Consider the following 20,451-nt stretch of genomic DNA (forward strand, 5'->3'; position numbering starts at 1 on the left):
CCATGTGATTTCTTCTAGACCCTCAGAGGAAGCACCCTCAAAATCAGGATGCCACTCATGATTTAAAGATGAGAAAGTAGATGACTGGACACATGCATTTGTTTAATTCTGGGTCATACAGATATAGATGTGATAGTTTCAAGGACTTTTGTCATGATGGTTGCACACTTCCAGTTATTGCTCAGCCCATTGTAGCACATAGGTTCACCATGGACCTACAACTTCTATATAATATTTTTTTTAAAGCAAGTCTCTCCCTTTGAAAAAGGCCTTGTCATGGATCTTCTCCACAAACTGCCAAGTCAACGAAATCCAACTGCTTTATGGTTCAGAACCACAGTCAGGAATGACAGATTACTGAGCCAATTCCAATGCCTAAAGGGGGTGGAGGAGATCTTCCCCAGACTACTCTAAGCTTTCCATAGACCTGCTTCACCTAATGTTATTTGAATGGCAATTACACAAAGCCACACCAAAGAAGCTCAATGTTTACAATACTCTGTACATAAGAATGGCGACTTAGTTTGGCTAGCATCATTCATAACTTGAATAAACAAGGACAACTCTGACCAAAAGCTTCACCTACACCCAACGCTAGTGATCCTCTCTTACAAACTGAAAATAAGGAAGAGCTTAACAAAGAGAGCACACTACTTGAAGTTAGTTGCTTTTCGTAACAAAATCAACCCTCTAATTGCAGCTCAACTAATAGATACATCTTTAAACTGCTTTGGCATAGTTGCTGGTTCCATACTGCAAGAAGCATTAAGTGTCTTCAAGCTACGAACAGGGAAAACCATGTACCTAGCAGCAAGCAAACAGATGTTGCAACATCTGTTTAGCAAACACTCTTACCTGTATCTTGGCTCCTTTGTATCGCACAACACCAGGCACTGTTGTCAGAGTGGTGAACTCATATGCTGCAACTTCCGAGTACACTCCAGCCAAGTTACTCAACAGAGTGGACTTCCCCACAGATGGGAAACCCACAAATCCAATTCTTGCATCTCCGGTCTTTGCAACATCAAAGCCTGGAAGAAAGTTCAAATCATGTTTAAGGACACAAAAGGGCCTGTGAATGCGGTTTCCAACAAATTCTTATCACAGATGACCTCAGATTACAAAAATTAAGGCAAAAAGCACATTACTTACTACATTTCTAAATTATGAACAAAAACATGCCTGCTTTAACCACTGTTCGGGATGCATCAATGTCACAATCACAAATAACTACCAACACAGGCGCTAACAAGTCAGTCGCCATCCCAGCACCAAAGTAAACTATCAAATTTGAAGCTCTGCAGTACCTGCAACTGTCAACCATCTACATTCTTGGACCCTTTCTGCACCAAGTGCTTTCACAAATCCTAATGAAATGCCTGCAGTTCTTTACGCTACAAACACATTGCTCTTTAACCCCTTCAGCGCGGCGCGAATTTTCGCGCTGTGCTGAAGGTTCTAATGAGCCTATTGGCTCATGACGGAACGGTTCCGTCATGAGCACAGCTCAACCGACGCTCATGACGGAACCGTGTTTTATAAAAATTCCTGAACAAACAAAGTTTGTTTCACGTTCTTTATAAACCTGTACATGCAATACAATGGAAGCCGTAGCTGTCACAGACATGGAGAAAAGCCTTTAACACTCCTGACTGCAGGCCTCAAAAAATCATTAAAGATTTACTAGACCTGCAGGTCTAGTAACTTGAATAATCTACTCGACCCAGCTGTATCTATACACAGAGCAGATGTGAGAAGATAAAAGATTTAAAGGCATCTTTAGCGCTCCTTCAATTTTTGAGTGAAGAGAACCTGTTCTTTGTCAGTTCACCAGAACGGGGGAGCAGGCCCGAATTATAGGTCACCCTAACAAAATTTCATTCGCCATAGCGAGTTGGCAAGTTGATTTTCACGAGGCCAGTGGAGAGGTGGGGGGGGGGGGTCTTACCAGTTTACAGGGATATGGCTTTTTTTTTAATAGTTACCCCCCATGTTTTTTGACTGATGCTGCTGGTTTTTCGGCTGAGAATGCACTGAGACCTGCTAATCAGACCTCGGTGCCCTGACCCTTAAGTGTATGTTAAATTGGCTTTACCCACATGGAAATTGCTAACTTACTTGTAGACCCCTAGGATATGGTACCCTGGGCATTTCAGTAAGAGGAGTACCCCAGCGCTTGCAGCAGTGGTTGTGCAGCCCCCCCCCCCCAAGTAAAATGAGTCCCCAAGTCATGCACTGCAAGCCCAAATTAGCAATTAAAAGCAATGGCAAAGCCACTACTTCCTCTGTACATCTGTGTAAGTCATGCCTCAGTTATATACATGTGCCAGGGCGCTCATCTGGAGGCCACTGCAACTTGCACCACCCATTGGTACTGCCATGCTGCCAATTATAGTACCAACACAACTACTAACCATCACACTCCTACAAGTGTGACAATTCAGACTATTCTAGGCCCCCAAAGCTATAAGAATGGATGGGCCCTCGCGGAATAGTGATTTCTAATGTATATTGAATTAATAATTAACTGCCGTTGTGATCGTCTCCACATTAGCCAGACAGTGCCACCTTGTGCCGGACTGTCACAAGCACAGGAGTTGACAAACTGAAACTACTGGCTCAAACTAAGCACAGGTGTTACCTTACTTCTGCAGGAAGCCACTTGCGTTTTAGCCTCAAAAGCTAGGATTCAAAAGAGAAGCTGCAGTGAAAGGCAAATGTGTCACACCAGGGATGAGGGCTGCTCAATTGTTTAGGCAGACTGGCTGCCGTGGGGAGAGGGGAGACCAGTTGGCAAGCAGTTTTTCCCAGGGGCAGGTAACCTTGAGGCAGCAACCCCCAGAGGTAGGCTAGTGAAGTCTGAACACCGAGAGAGGGGTCTCACCATCTTCAGAGTGGTCAGAATGGTGCATCCTGGGATAGCCAGATGCCACACAGCAGGAAGTGATCAACAGGTGGGAGGGATCCTGGTAGCCCATTGGCTACCAAACACATACTGCCCAATGGCATTCTCCGAGCATAAAGAGGGAACCCCTGGCACCCAGGCCTCAGATCTCAACTGACTGGGAAGAACCTCAGAAGGACTGCATAAAGGGACCAGCAAAGAAAGACTGAACCTGCTGGCTAACGAAGAGAGGAACTGAGCCTGCTGTGTCCTGCTCAAGGAGAAGTTGTCTCCAGAACCCAGTCAAGCCAAGAGACTCCAAGGGCAAGCCGACTGCCCTCTTGTTCACAGCTGAAGTAGCCCGATGGGGCAAATTGGCAGCACAAAGTCTTCAAGCTGCTATCGCCGCATTGCAGCACCAAGGACCAGGTTCCGACGCACAAAAGTTGCATCTGAATTCCCTGATCCAGGGAGTGCTGTCAGAGTTGCTGGGACTCTGAGAAGGCGAGGTGGCAATCAATGAAAGATTGGCCTGTGACTGCAACATTAGGGGACTGGTAGTACAGTGGCGACGAGACTTCCGCCTGGCTGGAGAGGACCTCATTTGGGCATCAACCCTGCAACCAGGGCCCCTTCACCATCTTCGTGGACCGAGGAATCCCCGCAGGAACCCCAGTCCCATCCATAGCATCCGTGGAGCATCTTCAGCATCCTTCATCCCTTCCATGATGACCACTCCATAGGAAGCCTTTGGAACAAGAATAAAGTACCTGGAACTGCTACAGAACTACTTCTTCTGTGGAGGTAACTGTTTCTAAGGACCTTGCTAATCCCCCTGACTAGGTTGCTGCTGGAGCTGGTCACCCATAGCACTCCCACATGACTGCATTGACACTTAAACACTTTAAAAGAAAGTGTGTGTGTCAAATTCGTTGCATTTGCAAAGGCTTGTCAAAGGTTAATTGAAAATGCTTTAATTTATTAACTCTAAAATCCACATCTCTGGAACCCTGCGGTAGATATTTTTCTTTCTAGTGCCTAAATTCTTTTATAAATGCAGTCTATTTTTATAAATTGGTGTCACATTTCTTGAGTGCCATGTCGATTTATTCTTCAATTGTTTTGGTGCCGATTAAATGTGTAAGCCTTGCTGCTCAGTGTCACACCTACCCAGATTTGAGCTGAGGGCTCGACAGACAAAACCTAGGGGCCCTAATGGGGTTGGTAAGTGTATTAAAAGGTGAGGTTGCACAACCACACCATATAATACACCTCATTTTCTCACAGCGGACTTGAGGCGATAGGATGCCAAAGCCAGTATGCAAAGCAGCACATTATATCCTTAACTCCTGTGAGTGCAGAGAGGAATGGGGCAGTAATGCCCATAATCTCCACGGTGTTTAAGGTCTCACCTACCAGACAGTGCAAGCTGTCAGCTTGTAAAATGACCAACAGTCAGCTTACAGTGGACTTAAGACCTCCCATTGATTACCCATGGTTGGCTTCATTGTGACTGATTTCCCTGCTTTTTGTTAGCCTGGGCGGCTTGTCTTCTTGCGTTTGTTTCTCCCCTGGAGCATGGCCACATTATTAATGGCCTTCCTACACTTTATATTCAGGCTCTACTTTTTGTATATGCACTCCATAAGGCTGCATGTGTTTTCCAGCCCCTCATGGACTCAACATCATGCTGTGTTCTCTATCGCATGTGTGTTCCCCCCCCCCGCTCCTTGCACTTGCCTCCAGGTGCCTTTGCCACATGTGTTGCTTTCTCACCTGTGTGCTTCTTCTCAACCACAGATCTGAATCGCTCTCCCACCTGCGTGCTTTACTTCTCACTGCGCTCCTTGTTGCACTCACCCAAATCTTACCCAGTTCTGTGTTGTTTCTGCCCTCCAAGTTGCTTCTACCACCTACAAAATAATGTGGCTGCTACATAAGCTTTCTTTCCTCTCCTTTTTAGCTATGCCGCCCAGCATATGTAAAAAAACATTAGCAAAGCCAATATATCCAACAGGCGAGATCTCGTAGCTTTGCCAATGCTTGTTGCCTTGGTTAAAGGAACAGATGTAGGAGGGGAAAACATTAGATGAATCACACTTAAGCCACCCACATATACTATCCCTGTATGTGGATGTTTTGGTATAGGTGCGTGGCAGACTGGGGCGGAAGGAGTAGGTTGGGTCTGATTAGGGTGAGGAGGTTTGGGGCAGGTTGGTATTGATTGGGGCAAGGTACATTGGGAGGAGGTAAACTGTTAGGCTAGGTAGGGCAGATTGGGGTATGGTAGATTAGAGTGGCACAGATTGGGGTAGACTGGCGTGTGATAGTTAGGAGTGAGGTAGATTGGAGGTTGGTGGATTGGAGGGGGTAGGTTGGTGTAAAGTGAGTAGGGTATGTTGGGGTGGGGTAGATAAGTAGTTGGGAGTGGGCTAGGTTGGAGTAGATTGGAGTGGGGTAGACTGGGGAAGATTGGAAGGGGTAGATTAGGGTAAACTGGAGTGGGGTAGATTAAAGTGGGGTAGTTTGGGGTACATTGGAGTGGGGTAGACTGGAGTGGGATAGATGGGGTATATCGAGTGGGGTAGATTGAGGTAGGCTGAGTGAGGTAGATGGAGACCACGTAGAATGGGACAGGAAAGATTGGGTAGGGTAGATTGTGGCAAACTGGTGTTTGAGTAGATTGGGGTAGGATGGGTGGGGTAAATTGCAGTATTATAGATTGGAGTGGGATAGGTGGGCTAGTCTGGAGTAGAGCAGATTGAGGTAGATTGTAGCATGGTAGATTATGGTGGGGTATATTGGAGTGGGTAGATTGTAGCAGATTAGGGTGGGGTAGATTTGGTCGACTGGAATGGGATCGGTTGGGTGAGTATACATTGGGGTAGACTGGAGTAAGTGGGGTAGACTGGAATGGGGTAGAGTAGATGTGGTAGATTGGGGCAGACTAAGGAGGGGGGGGGGTCGGAGTTTCATGCGATGAAGAAGTGGAGCAGTAGCACTTGGAGGAAATGAGAGAAGCAGAGCCATGAAGATGGGGAAGCAGTAGTGCGATGAAGTAGTGGGAGCATACTGCTATGAAGTGCACTTTTCTCTCCATCATCGCAGCTGTGTAGCCAATTTGTTAAAAAAAAATTTTTAAAAGATAAGAAAAAAAAGACTACAAGCACAGATACATTTATCCAATTGCAAGTACACATAGAAAAACCCAAATATCCAGTTGCAAATGCATGGCAGCGGTTTTAAATGTAGGTATTTTGTTAATTAAACCTTAATTTTGTGTCATTTTTTGTCTCTGCATAAAAGTTGAGTTGCTTAAGGTGAAAAACTGCAATATTGAAAAATTCTGTTTCACTGCAAATCAGCTGAATTTCTTACTAGTTCGTAACTGAAACGTCTAGAAAGCTGCCCAACTATTCATTTACATGCCCATAATGCCATGGGCTCTAATAACCAGTTTAAGATGCTTCCTCCTTTTTATTTGTCTTTTCACCACACCAGCAACATGTTTGAACGTTGACCGTGCAGAGTGGATAGGTAGTGGACCCTAGTTTTCAAAACCACTCACAAAAAAAAAAAAAAACTAGCATTCGCATAGCCAATAGGTCTCGCTTTTGGGCCCCTATAAGTATTTAGTTATGCAGCACAATATCTTTGGTGCAACATTAACTGTTGCATGGTTAAACACTTATAAGGTCCCAAAGGCTTGACCTATTGGCTATGCCAATGCTTTTTTAAATCTAGAATGAAACAAACAGTTTGCCAAGAGTGGTTTAATTGGATATTTTTGAACAAAGATGGATGTACCTCTGTTCAATTGGAAATAAACTTCTAGATAGCAGGATGGTCAGGCTGCTCAGAACAGATACTCTTTACCAGAATTTTTGGGTTTGTATTTATCATCATCATCATGTATGTTAACTGTGCTTTTAAGCGATCAGCAAATCAGACTTTAGGACCAGGTTTTTGCTGGATCAACAACACGTTTTGCGTGTGAGACGGCGTGGGCCTGAGGATTATACAGCTATGGATTATCGCTTCACATACAATATTACCAGGCAGGTGAGTGCAGCAGTTGGTTGCTAAAGGCTTTCCGCTACACCTTTGCGGACTTTCTGTGTCTCAAATATTATTCAAAAAAACGCACATCGGTTTGGTGTCATTTGAAAACCAGGTTTCTATTACAAACAAAATCGAGCTACTGCACTTTGATGAAATCTCCCTTTTGATTACTTTTCCCACTGTTGAAGATGTAATTACAAACCTAAAACTTCTTACTTCTGTAACTCACCTTACTCAGGTTGCATCTTTTCCTGATTACTAAATGATGCCAACCTCAACATTTTCTTGGTGCCTCTTAGGGGTCATGAAACTCTATGGTGTTACGGCAAGAGCGTCTGTACAAAAGCCATGATCACTGAAAGGAGACTGTTACACTGTAGAGTAACATGTAGAAAGTGAGCCAGGTGTGCTAGTTCTCTATGGCTATCCTGCATCAGACCATGACGACTATATTTACATCAGTGGGCCCGATACGGTGATGTCTTGAGCTTATATCTGCCGAGACACCTAAAGCCCCGGTACTGAGCTTGCAGCTGTTGTCAAGGATCGCTCTGGATGAGAGAGAGAGAGAACATGTAAAAAGATCCGTACTACCTCCTATGTTGTGTTACCAACTAACATTTTCACAAGAGAAAAAGATGACCAGACATTAAACTGTAAATGCATAGATTACACACACATTTCTACCTACTGTATTATTTTTCGTCAAACTGCTCCTATTATTCTTACATTATATAATTTTATACTATGTTACCAAGTCTCAAAACAAGTTATTTGCAGCTGCGCTTAAATCTGGCCACACACAAAGAAAAACAATGCATTAAATTCGGGAATCAAAATCAGCCCTGTAGGCAAAAGGCCACCTCAAGCTATCCACCAAAACTGAATTGTTAATGGCAAAACTGGCATTCAAAATGAAGTTACGCTCCGCATACTAGAACAGGCTAATGTAACTGCTGTTTACGCAAGCAAACTAGCATTTTCAAAAAAGCAATGCAGCTTTGAAGTCAAAAATACTTGCATCAAGGCTGATTTTGTGTACAACAAACACAGAATACTAATACTTAGTGAGAACCTTTGGATTCTGCCTGCACTGCAATACAAACTGAGGCCAGGGAAGTGGCAGAATGTCACATCAGCGGAGGATCTGGGTTAATAAGGCAGCAGGTTGGCTTGCCCATCAAAAATTCCAATGCGTGCTTGTTCACTCAAGTGTGAAGATCTTTGAAAAAAACACGAGCGAAGGCTGAGGGACGCTGGAACTCAACATCGGTAAACTGCTCCATGAAAATACAGTAAAACACTTTGAAGAAAAGCACCACAACATAAGAATGGACTCCGCATAACAAAGAAGCAGTGAGACAGCCAAGCCCACAGGAGCCTGCCACAATAAAACAGGAGATTAGACTGCAGCGCGCACCCCGTGAAGCTAAAAAATACTATCTGTGGGGGGGGGGAGGGGCTGTTAACTGAGAGGGGGAGCAGGAGGTGAGTCTTTGAAAAAAAACACAAGCAAAGGCTGAGGGACGCTGGGACTCAATATCAGTAAGCTGCTCCAGGAAAATTTTTGTAAAACACTTTGAAGAAAAGCATCACAACATAAGAACAGACTCCGCATAACAAAGAAGCAGTGAGACAGCCAAGCCCACAAGAGCCTGCCACAATAATAAGTGGGAGTTTTCCTTTTTGTCAGGGAGTTGGGGGGGGGGGGGGGGGGGGGGGGGGGGTAACTCAAGCAGATTAACTTTGTTTATGCGGTGGTTTGCTGTGCTTTGCGATGCCCCATGCGCGCCTAAATTAAGATCTAGAACCCTGCCTTGCCTGTTGCTGTGTGAGCGCCTCACCATGCGCCGAACGAGTTCAAGGTGCTTCCATTCTGGGCTTCCCAGGCACGCCACAGGCACGTATCTTAAAAGCATAGCACGCCCTTCTGGCAGATTGGAGCTGACAGGAATGTACGACTTGTTTGATTCTGTTTATGCAGTGTTTACTTTAATAGTGCGCCAATGGAATGTACTTTATGTAGCGCTTATATAAAAGGTATTGAATTTCACTGACATCAAATCGCCTGGAGTTACTTCTGCGGGACAGCTCTATGAAGCCTAGTCAATTCAAGTTCACATGTGGCTGTGAATACGGTTGTCAGGGCTCCGAGGCACAAGCAAATGAGAGTGCGGTTTTGTTTTGTTCAACGTGAGTGGTGCACGCAAAAGCACTTAATGAGCCATGACAGCTCGTACCTGTAAAAAATAAATACATTTTTTTTTAAAAACAAGAGGTGCGACTGCAAGACGCACTCTGTGGCAGGGGAGGGGCTGTTAACTGAGAGGGGGAGCAGGAGGTGAGCCTGCGAGTGGTGCGCCCGGCAAAGGAAAGCCATAAAGGAAAGAGAGATGGAGCATGATCGGGCACTGAAAGCTGGCGACTGCTCGCGTGTGTACCGCGAGCGCTGGGCCAGGAAAAGCGTGTGGCAGCACTTTTAAAAGCCACTTACTAAATATCTCGCAGGGCATCACATGCGCTGGCTCAGGCGAGACCTAAAAATCAGATTAGGGCTTTATATACTGTTCCGTTTGATTTTTGTTTTACTGCATGCATGTTCTGTCTGAAAGCCATTGCATCTCCTCCCCTGTGCGAAGGGAAGACAAAAAAAGTGATTGAGAAGGATGGTGTGGGGGGCCTGAGGGAGTAACACAGAATACCGAAAGTAGCAAGTACGTATGCAGGGCTCAAACACAATTAAAGGGTGGCAAAATAAAAGCAGATGGGACAGAAGAGGGCGAGACAGAAAAGCAACAACAGGGATGGGGTGCGATGGAAAACAAAGCAGCACGAATGGTGGCAGGTAGGAAGGGAAAGGAGCGAGTGAAGACACAAGCACTCTTATGTAGTGCTTAAACATAATTTAAAAGTAGCTCCAAAAATAGAAGCATTGGATGGACACAAGTACTGTTAGTCCATGCTCTAGAGGAGGGCCATACACAAGGAAAGGCGTGACGAATGCATGCCATGACAAATGGAAACGAAGGATATGAGAGCAATGTAAAATCAAACAAATGGGCCTTCCAAGTCATCAAAATTAAAGATATAAGAGGTTTACATTTACCACTAGTATGATTGTGTTAGGATGTTATTGGTAGAAAAAAGGGAGGCAAACTGGTCAGTGTGGAAAGGAACCTCTAAAGAGGTTAAGAAAAGACAGTGTGCTGTGTAATTGAAGATATTTCTAACAGATTTGATTAAAGCCTGCATGTGAGATCGTATATTGTTACTTTTATCGCCGAAATTTTCTTTTTGTTAACTGAGAAAACTGAACTCAACAGATAATTAGTTTTCAAGTTCCGGGCTCTGCACACCGTGATCAGAGCTGCCTTAAAAACATTCCAGAGGCAGACCGTCTGGCTGAGACACACTTGGTTACAAAGCGAGTCTGTTTCATTTTGCAACATTTGTTTTTTTCAGCCTGATAATTCTTAAATGCATGTATGAATTAACAGGCCGACAGAAAAAGTGTTGCAAAATGAAACTGACACCATGTGTGACCAAGAGGGTCTCACCCAGCCGTTTACCTCATAAGCTTCTGGAAAGTTAATGAATGGTTTAGCAGAAGGGAGCTGCAACGGAAATACAGCGACCCCGGCTCCACCCCTGCCCCCTACTCCAATGGCCGTACCACAGAGTCCAAGAGGCCGCAACAGAGGAGCAGGATATGTCTGCAGGATAACATGGAGATGTTCTGCAATGTACAAGATAGAAAAAAATACAGCACACGATTTATATAAATCACTGATACAAAATAAACATGCCAAATGGCATGCCTGGCCTGATCTAGTCAGAACGAGCACTGCTAAATACAATTCTGCTATTCCATACAACTGCAGAAGAATCCTTTGGGTCTAACGAAAAGAAATGAGCCTGTTTAGCCATAACATTATTATGGTTTTCTACCATTCTCAATGGCATGCACACAGGAGATCACACCAGTGGGCAAAAAGCAAGCCGGACATTTCCAGAGGTTCGGCAGGTGACCCCGTGGCTGCAGAGCTCGGCAGGACACTAAATCACGGGCGGCATATGGCAATGTTTTCTCTGCCTCCCACCATAGACTACGTCGCTACACGGGACCAGGAGCTGGGAGCAGCTGACCCCTTCTTTCCCCACATTGCCTCGTGGCGGGCCAGGCTATGCACTATCATTGACACTGCGCCTTAGGACTGCCTAGAGCGACCCGGCTGCCCTACTCTAAACGCCATTAAACTTTACACCTGCATAAGGGAACGTGGCAGCTTGAAGTCAGTCAGCCTAGCATACCTGCTTTCTCCCCCATGGCTTGGATAGACCATACATGACCCATACACCCCCTACGGTCGGCACTGGCCTACCCTGACTTTCTATGCGCAGTGAAATCCCCTGCGTGACATCCCCAACTGGATGCTCAAAGGAAGGCATTTCCTGTGGGACCTCCTCTGTTACCTGGTTCCCCGCTGGACGTGTCAGCCAGACGGTGAAATACGGGCACAACCCCCTGAGGTGACACCCGTGCGAACTCCCGGGGGCTGTCACTACAGCGAGTATCCTCACTACATACATAGAACCTGTGCTCAGCAACCCTCTGTCAATTCCCTGGGAACGAGTATGTCGTATTGACGGAGGGTTGCTGAGCACAGGTTCTACAGGCCCCTCCACCCAGACAGACCATGAGGTGCAATTTGGCCATAAAATAAATACGTGTTCAGAATCAACCGTACGTATTTTTTCGAAATGCTTACACAATAGGTGTGCATTTATTATCTTTATTTTCACTTAACTATAGGTTCTGCACGGAGTGGTACACAAGGGGCTGGTCCCTTTGTTGTCCTGAAGAAGAGGTTTAGGAGATAACTCGAAAAATGTCGACACAATACTAGGCATTATAATTACATACGTTATTTTTCCCTTTTATTAACCTCTTTTTATCCTTGCCAACTGGGAGCAGGAATAAAACATTGGCTCACTAGTTAGGTCAATTTTTAAATATCACTTCCCTACACTGCACTACACATATCCTCACAAAATAAGTGCTCCTACTTAACTCCGCAAGTCGCAGCACGCCCCAAGCAGTAGATGCTTGGGATGGCCCCAATGATGAAGCACGTAACCCAGGGGCGACCCTGAGTGAGTGAGGGTACTCAAGAAAAGAAATGTTTCTTTTCGGCTAACAGAAGTTGGTTTCCACCCTATTGGTCAACCACCTGTATGTCCTTGGCTAGGTTCTTTTGAACCGTCATCCACAGATCCTTTTTGCTACACTTTGAAGACATAGAAGGGTGAACCTAGCCCAATCCTCATTCTCCCCGTGTTTTTGATTGCAATGCATGCCTGCCATGAATATGGACCTTGTGGTATGTTTCCATGGTATGTGCAGGCGATTCAGTGCTAGGGCACCTTGCTTTCCCCGTTTACAATGCTTGCGAGTGGGCTGTGGTACAAAAAAAGCTTAGCTGCCAGGTATGTCGGGCAGTGTGTTTTAAACTCCTTGGAGGCCTGCAGTGCTTACTCCTTCACTGCTACTGTTTGAATCTTTTTTTTTTATGTACAAAAGCACTAATTACAAAACATTCTGTGCTGGGACAGACGCAGGTGAGAGATATCACGTTTGGGCGGGGGCTAAAAGCACAGAGGTGAGAGTGCAACATGGAGAGCATAAAAACTCATGGCTGAGATGGCAAAATATACATAACCAGCGGGAGGACTTCGGGGAAGGAGCAGAGGGAAGGAGCAAAGAGAACAGCATGAGAATCCTTCGCGCTAACAAATGAGAAAAAAGGAAATGCCAGTGATGATACAGCCAAGCTATGGGCAGGCTTTAAGCCTCTTGCATGTAAACCTAAGCATGCACCCATTAGGAGAATTCTGAATGCTTATATGCTCTTGGTAGAAGGGGCGACAGACACAAGGGAGCCATTATTTTGGGAAAAGGGATTGCACCAGCGTTAATGTTCTCTCTCAGTGCAACAGAGCTCGACACAAGCATACACTTCCTGGCATTCAATTACTGAAATGTGCCTCAAAATACTAAACAAGTTCTGGTAAAAGTAACCCCAGAATCGACACTGACGTGACGTCTTATAGAAGCCAAGAATAACAAGCAGCTTGAAGTAATTACATTGGATCAACACTCTAAGAAACATTGCCCCTTTTAGGCTAACAGAAGACACAAAAGTTTACCTTTTCATCATACCAAACAGCTGTGGCCTTTGTTAACCAGTTCAACGCTGATGACGGAACCGCTCCGTCATCAGCTACGGTTGGGCTGTGCTGATGACGGAGCGGTTCCGTCATGGCCCTGCCGCCGCGCCTGCGCGGCGCTGATTTCGCGCCTGCGCGGCGCGTTCTATTGAGCGGGCGGGGCCATGATGGAACCGATCCGACACAAGCACAGTCCAACCGCGGCTGGTGACGGAGCGGTTCTGTCACCAGCAAGCGGCCGCCGCGCGGGCGCCCAGCCCACTTAGCGCTGCGGTGGAATAGTCGCCGCAGCGATGTGGTTAAGGTTATGCTCCCTGATCTCAGCATGTTCGCTCTAGCATACCAGTGGCTAAGAGTGACAATGTTTCCTAAGATAGGGCAGTACGACACTACAGTGAGAGGCATCAATAGCTCTCCCACCTAGACACGAATGATCTGGTCTCAACCTGGATACTAATCGTCCCTAAGCGAGAGGCCTCCTAAAGGAGCAGACAGCTGTGAAGCCTCCTTTGCTGGGAGGCAGTGCCCATCTTGGTGCCGTGGAGATCCTGCGCAGCCTGCTAGCCAATGCCTAAAACAAGACAGCCGCGTCGGAGCCACATTCTGGCCCTCAATACGCCTGCCTCAAATGGCGGGGATCTGACGCCGACCCCCCAGGGAAAAAAACGAGCCAAACAGCACTTTGCAGCTTGTACAACTACTGCGGTTGTCCCTTGTGGCCCTGTGGTATGGCCTTGGACTGCGACTGATTTGAGGCAATACAACACTGACATCAGGGAAATGCTGCAACAGTCAGTGGAGTCTCTGAATAATCGATGTGAGCCCGAAGTGCAATAGATGACCCCACGCGAGGTGGATGGCACACCCTGGCCTCCGGTTGCCATTGCCGTGAAGGCATCCTGCACCTGCAGGGGAAAGCAGAGTGAGACTGTGCAGGGCGGTCAACCTTGCTCCTACCCAGCAGACAATAAAATGCAGATTACTCGCTGCATTGGTGCCTGAGTGGAGGTGTCTGCGTGTTGCAGGGAGGCTGTGGGTCACATGAAGTTTCCACCGTACGGCAGCTGTTGATCCCCGGGGGGTGAGACGTGTGTGTTTTTTCAACTTAAAGCTATAAAACGCGATAGTTCCATTGTGCTCGGGAACTGGTTGTTTTCGTGGTTCGCAAACTAGCTGTGAAGAGTTAAAAAAAAAAAAATGTTTTTTTAATAAATAAAAAAAGTGCTCCTAAACTATCGTAAATGCCATGAAGAGTAAGAGCACATGTAACTGGGGCAGCCCGTATGGGAGGTAGCAAAAGCCAAAAGGAGGGACTAGTAAGCCATTTCACTAATAAAAAGCTGGAAATTACAAAGGACAGTAAGAGGAACCAATGAAAAAGAGGGGTGGTGCTTGAAACCCATATTGTAGATACAGCATGTCTCAAAGAAACAGCATGCATGAGCTGCCTAGGCGAGACCTGAAAAGAAGAAAACAGAAAATACGATTTGCGGCCTGGCCACGATCATTGTGAAAAGTCACTAAGCTAGGTCTTGGCAGTAGATAGTGGCACCAGTGTCAGAAACCAGAATTAAAGCATTATCAGAAACTGCACAGGCTAAGAATACAGCCATAACACCACAAATTAGGTGGGTCACACGAAAACGATCAGCTGGACAAGCTCCTACTCACACTGGCTCTTAAAAACGCAATAAACCTCCATGAATGACTCATATGACAAACTGCCACATGCTTAACTCCACCCCTCCACCTCCCTGGATAGTGTGATGATCGATATCTGGAATGTACACCCAGCACAAAAATGAACCCTCTGACCTAGGCATTCTCTACCCACATTACCTTGATACAACTGCACACCAAATTAGGAAAGAATGAAGTATATGATAATAATAAGGAGAAACAAGATCCTAATACTAGTTGGGTCTGGAGAGAATAAAAGCAGACATAAAAATATAGTTTCCAGCTTCCTAAACCTTTGAAGTCTGTATAGTTCATTTTCATGCTCAGCATGTTAATTGTGCTGTGTAATATAATTGGCAACATGATCATAACTAGCTGCTGTGACCGAATGCAGACTATTTGCTAAAAAACATTTAGGGTATTGAAAAAAAGCTATACTCCTAATCACAGAAATATATCCAAGTAAATATTGTTCTTCAGTCCAGACTGAACTGAAAACCCCATAGGAAGATGTCAATCTTCATCATAGTAGCTCATCTCTGGAATGCACTGTGTCCACATCCAAGGAATCAAACTAGTCTGGTAAATTAAAAAAAACTAACAAAGTCTCTTCAAACAAGCCTTTTCACCCATCCATGGCTCCTGAGTACAGTCTGACCCCCACCGAACTCTGAAGCTAAAATATCAGGACGCAAAAAAAAAACACAACTTCAACTGCAGTTCTAGACAGGATAGAGATTTTGAATCAACTTTTATCTGCAGTTAACACTTTTATTTAGCATAAAGTGATAATTGGTCACCAGTCAGCGCTTTACAAACCCAGTAAAAAAATTAAAATAACAAACCTTCTCCTGGCCCTCCTCCACCACCTCCTTTTGGAGTTATTAGCTCCCTGCGAAGTTTGGCCAGGCGAGCTTTCAACAGCCCCAGGTGGTGAGCTGTGGCCTTGTTCTTCTGTGTACGGGCCATCTGCAAACAGTCAATGGCAAATATTGAAATTACAAATTAAATGTTTGGCTGGCACAAGCAGGGTGAAAGGGTGGAATTGAATTCTACAGGAACCTAGGGAAATAGCAAACACTATGGTGAGCATTCTGCTACATAAGAAAGGGAGGACCACTTATGAAAGCTGTAAAACAGCAGACGTGAGAAGATAGGTCCAAACAAATAAGCTGTATATTTCTTAACAGTTCAATACTAGTAGTTTTTTTCCTACAACCTCTGTATTAAATCATCAATATTTCCATCAATATCTCACGCATCATGCCCCTGGAGTCTGCTCCTGGAATCTGTAGTCCAGAATTTTTTATTTCTTTTGAGCTGTTCGCCCATTCACTGTTTCGCGTAATGTGCACGCATATATTGAGGAGAAAGGGCACATTCCTTTGCTCAGTCACCTCAAAGTATTGCTCATCGAAGTGGCTTCTCACCCCCTCAAGCGAGTAAAATATTTTGTTCCATGGTAAAATATCACTCCACTCCTACCACCCACAGCAAACTTGCCAGTGTGGCCTATCTGAAAGCTATATGCCAAAATATGTTCTAGGACCACCCCAAGATCTAATCTTTAAACCTGGCATCTCCCATTTAGTCCAATACTGCCACTCTCCTTCCTGTTTGGTTTGCCTCACTGTGGGCCTCTCTTCTTTTCCTGGAGGCCATTTCCCGAATATCTGGTCTACACCTCCTCAGTGAACACTATCTTTACACCTCTAGCTCTCAAGGGCCCTTCCTATGGAAGGGTCCACATACATGGAGGCTTCAACTATCTCACTGGATCCAACAATAGAACACTGCACACGGCATGTTATAACGAGGCATCCTTCTTAGCATATATACACACACACCTCCAGGGAACCGTCCTTCAACGACTCTAACACTGAGGGCTCGTCCTCCCTCACTGAAAGATGCTCTCCCATCTCCTCAGTCCGGATACCTCACCCCATATCCTAAGTGCATCACTTGAGACCTATATTTTCACAAACTCAGGGATAGTCCGGGTATCCCTCTCAGGGACTCTGCATTAACTCGCTCTCCCTTCACCTTCCTGGCATAGATCTCGCTCAGTAAACCCACACTCTGGCGGAGTTATTGAACTCTAACCTAGCAAAAGGGAAAGTGAGATGCAAAAGTTCCCAACAGTAAGCAGGTCCTTACTTTTCTTTGCACACTGATCGTCAGTTACTTGACTTTTGCTGATCGCATCTACTTTCATGCCTCCCTAAATGTGTTCCCCCACAACGATTACCTTGTCTCCATCTCGTCGCAGTGTTCTATACCCCCACCGTGGCTGAGGGGCTGTTCCAGCTCACAAGCATGTCTCTCTTGCCTGTCCCCCTGAGTCTCCCTCCCAGACTCTTCATTGCTTTTCAGTCCCCTCCCGAGCCGCTCACTGAGCCTGTCCTACTCCCCCGCCCCACAGGTACCTCGGCCTCTATCTCCGCTATCTTCGCCAGGGTCCCGCTCATGGTGCCGGTTCAGGGAGGCCCGAGGCAGTCCGGAAAGAACGAGCCCAGAAGCCGGTGAGCGGCTGGAAAAAAGACTGAAACACGCAGGCGCGTTAGCGTGAACCACTGGCAGAACTAAGCTAATGATTTGCATGCGTGCTTCCGTCACGCGCAGCACAGTGGCAAATTGATCCCGCCTCTCAAACAGAGCCAATAGGAACAAACTACGTTGAACCCCACACATATGCCTAAAGAACAGCTAGACAGCTAACTTGTCTCCTGGCTGTGCAAATGGCTGGCGTAATTCCATCAATTGAACAAGGAATTTTTTTAATTCTAAAGTTCTAATGCTTTGTCTTGGCAGGCTTGGGACGCCAGTGTGGGTGGGGAATGGATGGGCTGGGTATTGTTTTTGATTCAGGCCTCAATAGAAGTCAATATATAAATACATTCTCTCGATTATTTTTTTTAAAAAACCCACTTTCTTCTTCTAAAATGTTGGCATGTATGCATCTTATACCAGTCGGGCTTGTAACTCTGTAATCGCTGTTATAATGTAATCCTAAATGAATTTGCTATTTGTATATTTATATAACTCTAACCACTAGTATATGTAGTAGACCTTTGTACTTACTACCTCTCCTATGTGATTTTAGAGTGTATCTGTTTGTATCACTTCCTTGAGTGACTTTACAGTTTTTTCCTCCTTTCACTCAACTTGTATCTTTGCTATTTTATTTCAGTTTGTATCTCTTATGTAACTCATGTAAACCAAAGTCCTTATGTAATGCAACTGGTTCTTTTGTAAAGCGCTCTGACACCTTCGGGTAATGTTCACCCTTTATAAAATCGCATTAAATAAATAAATAAACTCACCCTGAACTTTTATGCCTCAACTCTTTGAAAAGTCACCAGCCGCCACAGTTTGAGGATTTGAGATCTTTTTCTCTGTTTTTCACTTTTCCTGAGCCTTATCTCAAATATATTCTAGCGATGTTCAAAGATAAAGTAAAACAAGCATTGGCATAGCCAATAGGTCTCACTTTTGGGACCTTATAAGTATTTAGTTATGCAGCACAACATCCTTGGTGCAACAACATCAACTGTTGCATGGCTAAACACTTATAAGTAATGTAGTAATGAGCTGTGCGTGCAGGAGCACGTGGTGCGGGGGTTCTGGTAGGGGCTAATAAAAGGCAACCAAAAACATGGTAAACAAGACCAGGGAAGTGGGCAAAACAGGGGTTATAAGGGCTGACCTGTGAAGCAAGATCGCCGAGTGCATGCAGTGAGGCAGGAGCGCCTGTGTGGGAGACTGCATGCAAGTGTTAGAATGCAAAGAAATACACAAACTTCCAAACTAAGGAAACAGGGTATTCATCTGTAGCAAACTCACCGCCGCCACTGACGACATCAGGATCCTGATGGACAAAGGAGAAACAGCCGCGCTCATCCTCCTGGACTTATCCGCAGCCTTTGACACGGTCTGCCACCGCACCCTAGCAACACGCCTCCACGACGCCGGAATCCAGGAGAAGGCCCTGGCCTGGACCACATCCTTCCTCTCCGGCAGAACCCAGAGCGTCCACCTCCCTCCCTTCTGATCCCAGACCACCGAGATCTCCCTAAGCCTGACGCTGTTCAACATCTACATGGCACCGCTCGCAAGCGTCGCACGACAACACAGCCTCAACATCATCTCCTACGCCAACGACACCCAGCTGAACATATCCCTCACCGAAGACACCCACACCGCCAAAGCCAACCTCCACAAAGGAATGAAGGCCGTCGCCGAATGGATGAAGGACAGCAGGCTGAAGCTAAACTCAGACAAGACGGAGGTCCTCATCCTCGGCCCAACCCCATCAGCCTGGGACAACTCCTGGTGGCCCACTTCGCTAGGAACAGCCCCAGAACCCACCGACCACGCACGCAACCTGGGGGTCATCCTCAACCTCGCCCTCTCCATTACCAAGCAAGTCAACGCCATCTCCGTGTCCTGCTTCAACACCCTCCGGATGCTCCGCAGAATCTTCAAATGGATCCCCTCCGACACGAGAAAAACCGTCACCCAGGCCCTTGTCACCAGCAGACTGGACTACGGGAATGCCCTCTACGCAGGAACAACAACCAAGCTCCAGAGACGGCTACAACGCATCTAGAATGCCTCGGCACGACTGATCCTCGACGTCCCCAGACGCAACCACATCACCCCCCACCTGAGAGGCCTGCACTGGGTCCCCGTCAGCAAGAGGATCACCTTCAAACTTCTCATCCACGCACACAAAGCCCTACACAACACCGGACCAGCATATCTCAACGACCGACTCAGCTTCTACACCCCGCCCGCAACCTCCGCTCTGCCGACCTCGCCCTCGCACAGTCCCACGCACCCAGAAAACCACCGCCGGCGGCAGATCTTTCTCCTACCTCGCCGCCAAAACCTGGAACACCCTCCCTACAAACCTACGTAAGACCCAGAACCTGCTAGCCTTCAGACGACTTCTCAAGACCTGGCTCTTCGACCAGTAGCAGCACCCCACCCCTCCCCCCCAGCACCTTGAGACCCTCACGGGTATGTAGCGCGCTTTATAAATGTTGTGATTGATTGATTGAAGTGACTGGACATCGGATGGCACAAGTGTGGAAGTTACAGTTGTTTTTCTGGGTACAGGAGCGCAAGGAGAGGGGCTGGGATACACAGCATCGAGGAGAGAGGTGATCGCAGCACAGGCAGCCTGAGAAGGCTGCAAGCAGGAGGCGCAAGAACACAAACCGAGGCAAGGGATTCGCCCTCCCAACCGGGCTGCATGAGAATAGGTTCCCATCTGGTGTTGGAAACAGAGAGCGGCGGCGGTCCTGGGAGGCATGGCTGCAGAGCAAACACGGGACGAAAGAAACACTGACTGACAGGACGCCGAGCTGCAGGGACAGGCTTGAAGGCAGCAAGCCGGGTGCCTGTGAGAGGTTAGGGCCTCTTGAGATGAGGAGGACTGGGGGGAAAAGCCCCTCGTAGAGCAACAGAACCAGGCAGAAAAAAAGACACACATGAGCCAGCAAAAATAAACAGTGAGACGGTAACGATGGCACCTTACGGGGACAGAAGGCTGCTCTGCAACCCTGGTGCAATGCAAACACGCATAAGCAACT

At 46.4% G+C, this 20,451-nt stretch overlaps 1 protein-coding gene across 1 annotated transcript in view; it reads right to left on the reverse strand.

Annotated features, from left to right (window-relative positions):
• Positions 1-17,434, reverse strand: part of DRG1 (developmentally regulated GTP binding protein 1) — a 51,771-nt gene extending 34,337 nt beyond the window's left edge. The window contains exons 1-3 of the mRNA XM_086942828.1: positions 17,281-17,434; positions 15,700-15,823; positions 856-1,031 (exon numbers count right to left, since the gene is read on the reverse strand). Of these exons, the coding sequence (XP_086798954.1) occupies positions 856-1,031; positions 15,700-15,823; positions 17,281-17,322 (342 nt within the window). The 5' untranslated portion in view covers positions 17,323-17,434. The remainder of the gene's footprint in view (positions 1-855; positions 1,032-15,699; positions 15,824-17,280) is intronic.
• Between the last annotated feature and the right edge of the window lie 3,017 nt (positions 17,435-20,451).

The sequence above is a fragment of the Lissotriton vulgaris genome, chromosome 11 (assembly GCF_964263255.1).
Source record: "Lissotriton vulgaris chromosome 11, aLisVul1.2, whole genome shotgun sequence".
Taxonomy (NCBI): domain Eukaryota; kingdom Metazoa; phylum Chordata; class Amphibia; order Caudata; family Salamandridae; genus Lissotriton; species Lissotriton vulgaris.